At 40.1% G+C, this 8,547-nt stretch overlaps 1 protein-coding gene across 5 annotated transcripts in view; it reads right to left on the minus strand.

Annotated features, from left to right (window-relative positions):
• LOC137935524 (uncharacterized) overlaps positions 1 to 8,170 on the minus strand; it is a 51,591-nt gene extending 43,421 nt beyond the window's left edge. For 3 of the 5 annotated variants that reach the window (XM_068780171.1, XM_068780172.1, XM_068780170.1), the window contains exon 1: positions 7,790 to 8,170. In XM_068780171.1, the coding sequence (XP_068636272.1) occupies positions 7,790 to 8,039 (250 nt within the window). In that variant the 5' untranslated portion in view covers positions 8,040 to 8,170. Of the gene's footprint in view, positions 1 to 7,530; positions 7,694 to 7,789 lie in introns of those variants that run through there. The other 2 variants (XM_068780173.1, XM_068780175.1) reach the window with 2 other exon arrangements.
• Positions 8,171 to 8,547: the final 377 nt, after the last annotated feature.

An 8,547-nucleotide genomic window follows, 5' to 3' on the forward strand; every position in this document is an offset into this window, starting at 1 on the left:
TAACTTAAAACATCTTCATTCAAAAAAAAAAAAAAATCTCTAAAATGCTGAACCCAATCTTTAGGAATCAGATGAGGGAAGGCCTAGAATTAAAATTCCATATTATGAAGATTCTAAGCATATAGAGGCAAAAGAAAACGGAAAAAAGGAGGAAAAAAAAAGGAGAATGAACAGTTAACAATAAAAACTTGGAATAGTATTAGGTTTGCTGAAGCAATAAGAGAATCCATGTTAGTAACTCAATCAATTCTTAGAAAATACGTTGACCAGGCTTCATTAATACTAGCTAAAAAACTAACCTCCCAGCAACTTACCTAGGACTCCCCCTATTCAATGGCCGCATAAACCAAAGTCTATGGAATCATGTGGTCAAAAGATTGAGTCTCGGCTAGCAACCTGGAAGGGGCGTTTGCTCAGCAAAGCCGGGAGGCTCATCCTCCTAAAGTCTTCCATTGCAGGCATCTTGAACTATGCATTATCCTTTTTGCCTTGCCCCACCTCTGTATGTAAAGTCATGGATAAGTTAAAAAGAAGATTTCTCTGGAGGGGATCAAGTGATGCCTTTAAATATCATCTGGTCAGATGGGATGAATTTTTTTTGCCAAAAAACATGGGAGGTATGGGGATTCGGAAATCAAAGGAAATGAACCAAGCTGTACTCCTAAAGTGGATATGGAAGTTCAACACAATATCTTCCAATCTTTGGAAGGAAATGGTTCTTGTTAAGCTTGGTTCTCTTACTCCATGGTGGATTTCAAGTGGTAACCGGAGATACCTATCCTCAATTTGGAGATCACTATACTTATTTTTTTCAAAATTCTCCTCTACCAGTAGATTCTTCGTTGGAAGCAGTAGGTCCCTAAAATTTTGGGATGATTGGTAGGCGGGTCAGGAACCTTGACAGACCTCATTCAGGAATTTCTTTCTCCTTTCTTAAAAAAGGGAGATATCAGTAGTCGATGCTTTTGAGGGGGATGGTTTGATCCTACACCCCAGAAGAGGTTTTTCCAACACAGAGGCTTTGCAAGCAAGCCGATTGATGGATTCTTTGAATTTTGTCAGAATAAGACCTTTGGAGGCGGACAAGCTCATTTGGTGGCCGATAAAAGCGGTACCTTCTCAGTATCATCTGCTTACAGATACATTAATGGTTGGATTTCAAATCAAAGGGAACATGAGATATACTTTGTATGGCGATTTTGTGCACCGCCAAAGATAAAATTCTTCATGTGGAACGCTTGCCAAAGAAAGATTCTCACGGCAGATGTACTTAGAAGAAGGGGTCACCCATCTATCGACCCCCTCTACCTGTTCAGCAACACAGGCTGAAACCACTAGTCACATCCTGCTACAATGCTCTTTCTCGTGGATTGTGTGGACTTCCATTCTTTGCAAGACAGGGCTGCAATTCTGTATGACGGCAAATTTGATTTCCTTCAACAAGTCGCTCATTGGTACTCCCCCTTCCTGGTCTCGGAAAGTTGATGATCTCCGCCTGTGCTGGTTTCATTCCATGGGGGCTTTGGAATGAACGCAACTGAAGGCGCTTTGATGCCAAATGTGAATCAGTGGTAAGAGTCATAGAACCAGTGTCGGGCCAAATCTTCGCTTGGCTTCTGACTAAGAAGCCCTTTTCCTCCTTTGTGGGTACCTCTATCCGTAAAAACTGGAGCAACTAGGTAATGATGCAGATTTGGACCAAGGTCCAAGTCATGCAGGAATGGACTCCTCCTAAACCTGGTTTCTTAAAGTTGAACTTTGACGGCTCTTCTCTCGATAATCCCGGGATTGCTGGCTTTGGGGGAGTTATTTCGGATCCATCCGGCAATCAGTGTTTCTCGTATGCTGGCCCATTAGGCATTTTCGATTCAACGTCAACTGAACTCCACGACCTCCTCAATGGGCTTCACATTTTCAGAGACATCTGCAATGGCCCACTCCACATTGAAGGGAGCTCAAAGGTGGTCATTGGTTGGTATGAGTGTGCAACCCCTCCCCTGTGGCGCCATTGGGACATTTTTTGGGAGATTCTAGAAATTGCCTCACTCTTTTCTTACATTTGGTTTCACATTTCGAGATTTGCAATCTCTTGTTGTTAGGGATTTGCTCCCTCTTCCTTCGTAATTTTTCTCTTCTTATACATTCATTTAAAAAAATAATAATAATAATAATAATACTAGCTCAAAGATCTTGATCATATGCTATTATTTCGATTCCCTGAGTGGTAAGAAAATTTTAGAGACTAGGTTAGAGAAATGCACATTAAAAGTGCCTATAATGACGTTCGTATTATTCTCAGTTTCTTTACGGACATACATTGTCCGGCTTCTGCTATGGTTTAGAAAAGTCCATTCCCTCCTAAAATTAAGCATTTTATGTAGTGTGCTTCTAAACATAAGATTTTAACTGTTGGTCAACTTCTTCGTCATGGGCAGATTATTCCGGATATCAAATGTAAGTTTTGTTAACTTCATAATGAATCTGATGAGCATATTTTTTATGCATTTCCCCTTTGGTTTTTCTGTTTGGACTGCTAGGCTACAAAATTTTGGTTATCATTTCAGTTTTTTAGCCTCCTTTCCTGATTTATTGATGCAGGTTTCCTCTAGGAATCTCTCTCGGTAGGGTATAATTTAATGATTTTTTGAAAATAGTGAGTAGCTTTTACCAATCCCAAAAATGATGGTATCATCTGCATACTGTAGAATGAGGATATTAAAAGCCTGTTGGAGGCTAGTAGGAGGGAGCCACCCAAGATTCACTACCGAGTAAAACATAGAAGAGAGGAATTCCGCTATAATGTTGAAGAGAAGCGGAGAGAGCAGCTATCCTTGTCTGATCCCCCTAGTCCCTTTGAAGTACCCGCAGACCGAGCCATTGAGGATGAGAGAGTAGGAGGCCGAACCCACGCAACTCCTAATTCAAAATCTCTATTTGGTGTCGAAGCCCATTTTCTCCATTAGCTCATCTAGAAGAATCTAGTTTACTCAGTCGAAAGCCTTTTCCAAATCAAGTTTGAGGGCAATTCTTGGATCCTTGTTTCGACTGAAGTGATCAATAAGTTCATGAGTTGCCATTATGGAGTTTAGGATTTCTCTCCCATTGAGGAGAACACCTTGCCCACGGTGGATGACGATCGAGAGAAAGGCCTTTAGCCGATGGGCCAAAATCCTTGCAATGATTTTGTATGCACTCGTTACTAGGCTGATAGGCCGGAAGTCTTCAGATTTCTCAATGTTGGACTTCTTTGAAACCAAAGTGATGAAAGACGCCCAAATGCTGTGAAAGGTGATACCATTCTTGAAAAAACCATGTATCATTGTAGAAATATCCTCCTTAAACCTTGGCCAAAAGTTTTTTAGAAATTCGCATTAAAACCATCTAGGCCTAGGGCTCTGTCACTATCCATACCTAATACGGCACACCCGATTTCTCCAGCAGAGAAAAGGAGATCTAATAGGGAGGCAACTGCTGAGGAGAGACGGGAGAAACTGATGTGTTGAACATTCCTCCAAATATAGATTTGTGAAAAACTGAATCAACACATTCGTTATCGAGGTCCGACACGACATTACCTCATTATTAATACATAATGAGGTACTTCGGTTGGATCTCCTTCTTGCTGATGCGACGGAGGTGGAGAGCATAATAGGTCAGTGGTCAGAACCCACCTTATTGAGTACCCTTCCAGTAATGTTTCAAAAAAGTTGTAACCAGTTTGGGCAGGCCAAAAAATGGTCCAATTTAGAGAGAATTGGTTGTTGCTGGCCGTTAGACCAAGTATAATTTTTCCCAAAGAGAGATATCTTGTCAAGACTGCATCCACCAATGAAATCCGAGAAACCCCGCATTGAGGCAGATATGTGATTTGTCGGAGGCTTCTTCTTATTACAATATCTAAGAGCGTTAAAATCTCCCACAAATCGCCAAGGGAAACTCCACGACAAATAAAGCTCTAAAAGCTCTTCCCAGAAAAATCTTTTGTTGTGGACTCGATAGCGGAACGAGTAATCCAGAGGCAACGTGGACGAGTCGGGGACTCAGGGGAGAAGTGAAGTGCATTAGGCAGTTTATGTTCTTTTAAGTTATTAATGTTTACGTTCTTTTAAGTTATTAATGTCATGTAGAAAGGTTGAGGGCCGTATTGTAATAAACCACAACGCTATAGCTAGAACCTTTGCTTTATTAGGCTATTGAGAGGAATGGAAGATTAAGCAGAAAATTACAAGGGATCTGTATTCTCCTTCAACGAACCTGGGTCGGCGTTCCCCTGGAACCCAAGGTGCTGACTCCCTTTGACGAGTCCAATTCATCTTTCTCCGCCATCGATTTCCCCTTTTTCCACTCTTCCATCTCGCTATCATCCTTAATTAGTCACCATAGGTCGTCCGGGCAAAACCAGGAGACCAAATTCGGATTCGGAAATACAAGAAACCCTCTACCACCGAAGAATTACTCGATCCATGGTCAGAGACCACAACATCTTCTCTCCCGATAACTTGTTGGGGCCATAAACTCCACCCACACACCATATTCTACCGAAGGAGTGGTCCCGAAACTAGATGCCCAATGAAAACATTGAGAGCATCAAAGATAGAGGAATCTCTGGCGACAAAAGATGCGGCCAGAGTGACCAATGGCATTGACTGCCTCCCACTTTATTGAAGGGCATGCCCACAGCTCCATGGCAATGGCACCGGTCATCTCCTAACATTTCCTCTCTTGGAGAATCACAATTGAGGGCTTAAATTGGGAAAAGAAACTAGAAATCATATCACGCTTCCGGGCAGCACCAATTCCTCTAACATTCCAAGATAACAAAATCATTTGTTACCTTGTTTTTGGGCTCCCGAAGTAGTGTTGTCCCCCGGCAGCTGACCCTTATAAACAACTCCCATGAGGCGCACCAAGCTCATAATTTGTTGCCACATCTCACCATTATATTGTGGCATTTGTGACTCTATTTGTTAGTAACTGGTCTCATGTTCCTAAATGAGCAAATTCTTTTGCTAACTTGCTTACTAAGCAGAGAGTCGCTCTGCAATCTCTTGTTTTAAAGAGAGTGCTTCCATGATCTGCTTTTGTGTTTTGTCCTTACTAAAATAAAATTGCATCAGTATAAATAAATAAATAAAAAGAGCTTGTGGGAATGTTGAGCCCCATGGGAGTTTCATCATCATTTTCAGCATATTTGTTTACTTAACTCAAGATTGGCAGATCTCTTGGCAGCATGCGTTATGCTTGGCAAATGCAATCTCAGATACCCATGCTGAAGGTGGGACCTGCATTCATAAACTTTATTTCTAGATTTGTCATTGTAACTTTCCTTTCCCTTTCTTGTGTTTCCCTATTTTAAGCTTTGAAATCCTTTGTTTTCTTTCCTTCAATGAATTTATCTGCCATTCAAATAAATAAATGAATAAATAAACCTCATTTGGAACTTATCATTCGTGTGGCAAGTAGGACCCATTTTTTCAACAAGATTGATCTCACCATTTGCGTTCAAAGCAAGCTTACCGAACTCTGCCACACCAGCAAGGGTTCCAATTTGCCGCAGCTGGGTAAGACCCTTCTCTCCTCTTGTATTAGCCCACATACCTTGGGGCCTTAGGCTTGAATGGAAAAGCAAACACTTTAGCGGTAAGCATTCCACTGTGGAAGAGGCATTAGCAAGATTTCACGTGCCTCTGTAACTTGAGTCAATACCAAGGATGAATCTGCTAGCTTATGTGGTGGGCCTCTTAGAAAAAACTGGAAATTAATCACCTAGATGTAGGGTTTCCATGGCTAAATGGACACCTCTACCACAAGGAGTCATTATGCTTGATTTTGACGGATGTGCATCGGGCAATCCTGGTCTGGCTAGGATTGGGGGTGTCTTCAAGAATCATGAAGGTGTTACACATGCAACCTACTCTGGCCATCTGTCTCTTCCAGCTCCACCAATGCTGAATTCCAAGCTCTTCGGTGTGGCATCCTCGTCCTCAAAGAGAGTTTTGGTGGTAAGCTTTGGGTGGGAGGGGACCACAATGTAATTATTGGATGGTGCTCCAGAATTCTGACCTTCCTTAGGGGCTTTAGCAGTGTTTTCATGACATTGTTGATGTATCTTCTCAATTTGATTGTATTTGGATTCATGTGTCAAGATCAGATAATTCTTTGGATGACTCTTTGGCTAAATCAAGGGGTTTCCCAACAATCACTCGTTGTAATGGGTCCCCCTCCCACTTAGTCTTTGTGTTTTTGTTCATTAGCTTTTACCTTGAATAAAAATGACCTCTTTCAACAAAAAAAAGAAAAAAAAAGCAGTAATGTAAACATTATGCCCACTAGTTGCAATAAATCCATGCAGTGGTTGCAACCAGGTAGCTGCTTCAATCACTGATTGTCTTATGCTTGTGAGTCAAGAGTAAAATCTTAAAAGATCATATTTCCTAATTTATTGTGAGACACTCCTTTCAAATCACTTAAAATTGGTCATGGAACTTACAACTTCTAACTATGCAGTGTCCTGTTCACAATATGAAGTCACTTAGTAGCAATTAACTATTAATGTGTCATATGATTAGCACCACAAGTACCAAGCAATGTGAACCTGTGTGGAATTTGCTAGATATAAAGGAGGCTTCCATCAATTCCAGCCTAAAGAGAGGACACACAATCAAATTAAATAAACCATGAATTTCAAGACATACAAGAAACCTAGCTGCCAAAGTAGAATAATGATCAAACCTAGAAGTCCTCACAAGAGCAATATTCTCCCTATCTGCACTACATGGTAAAGGCAACAAAGTGGCTGAAATGAAAGCCTTTTCTGGCTGATCTAAGAGGAGGGCTTGCCGGATTTTGAACCAAAATGAAAGGAAAAACAATGACCAAGTCTACAAGGGATCTTCCTTCCCTTCTCTACTCTAACATAAGACAAGCAACAGCATAACATTTTTTCCTTTCAATCTTTTTCCTATTTCTAAGTTTGATTTCCTTAAAAACTACACACAGCCCTAAACCTGGAAATCTAGTTACCCTTTTCAGCACATCATACTAAGAGCTTGTCCACAACAATACAGCAGCATCTTCTTAGAGATGATCCCCTTAAATTTTCTCCTCTGCTAATTACACCAACTTTCACAATCCTATTGCAGAATCTGTAACATATGGCAGCACAATATTTTTTTTGAAAGTAGGTTGTGAATATATATTGCAAAAAGAAGAAAATACATTACCTAGCTAAGGTGGCCTTCCTCCACAACATATGGCAGTACAATATTTAATGGTCTAGAATTAGAAATGGAGCAGAGATATGAAGCTATGAAGTAGAAAGATCCCAGTCTACCAGCCAACCAGAAATCAGGTAAGACCTTCATCATTAGTTTGTTCTATCAATAACTCAAATCAAGATCCAACTGACAAATGGAAAATGGGCATGGTTCGGGTCCAGTTACTTTAATGCTAAACTTACCAGAACCATAGAATGCTTTAAAGGAAATAAAGGCAGGAAAAGGGCCCATAAAATGAATATTGTAAACTGACCTTTTCATTAAGAATAAACAAGATAACAATATAAATGAACAATCCAGTGCGTCAACCTAAATCTTCGACTCCCGGAGTGGAATAAGGGTGTTACAAAAAACAGAACGGGAACTCGCAACGGTTCTATCAAACGATCAATATGTTTTCAGTTAGGCTTAAATAATTAAGCATAACAAAAAAAAAGTGAAAGGATGAAGGAAACGAGTACATGCAAAACGAATACTGACACGAAAATTAATAAAAAAAGGTAGTAGTAGACCTCTTGAAGCAGTGATCAGAGAAAGATAAGCCTGTTCAAAATCAGGCATGAGGCGCGAGTCCTTTTGTGAGATGCAAAACCTAATTCTGCGATAACATTCGTACAGGTTGCGAATTTCCTCCCGGTTTTTCCACTTTCGGATTATTTCATCCTGAGATAAAGGTGCAACTGGAAAATTTTGGCTGAGATTAGGATTAGCGAGAGACTCACTGAGCCTCCGCTTCTTCAGGGGCTGCTCTGTAGACGCCATGAGAACAACAAGCGAACTGCTAGCTCGCCACCGTCTGCCAATATTTGATGTTTACGCTTCACATCTAACAACTAGATCTTTTGTGCCATTTTTTCCTTGAACTGTTGGTCGTCTTTAGCCCCTGCTCAGATATCAGGAAGACCCGGAGGCCTCACGACATGAGTGCCAAGAAACGGTGGAAACGCTTTTTAGTATTTACCGAAGACCATATAAGGGAAGGGGTACGTGAAAGTAAATGACTCAAAATCAAAGTGAGAGTCAAATAGTAAAAAAGTCAATGAAAGTAAAAATGAAAATAAAAGTAAATTACTTTTTTTCACTAGAGTATAATGAAAAGTTTAGTGTAAAATATTTTATGAAAAATGTGGTTTAAATTAAAGAGATAATTTTTATTAATAACATATTTTGATAAATTTAACTTTGAGAATTTTTACTAAATTTTTTATTAATAAACAAAAATATAGATTTCAACTTGTGATAAATTAATAATCACTTTAAAAAATAAATT

This window comes from Aristolochia californica, unplaced genomic scaffold (genome assembly GCF_029961685.1).
Source record: "Aristolochia californica isolate CCGP_79_NKW_82.1479 unplaced genomic scaffold, dmAriCali1.0.hap1 SCAF_6, whole genome shotgun sequence".
Lineage (NCBI taxonomy): Eukaryota > Viridiplantae > Streptophyta > Magnoliopsida > Piperales > Aristolochiaceae > Aristolochia > Aristolochia californica.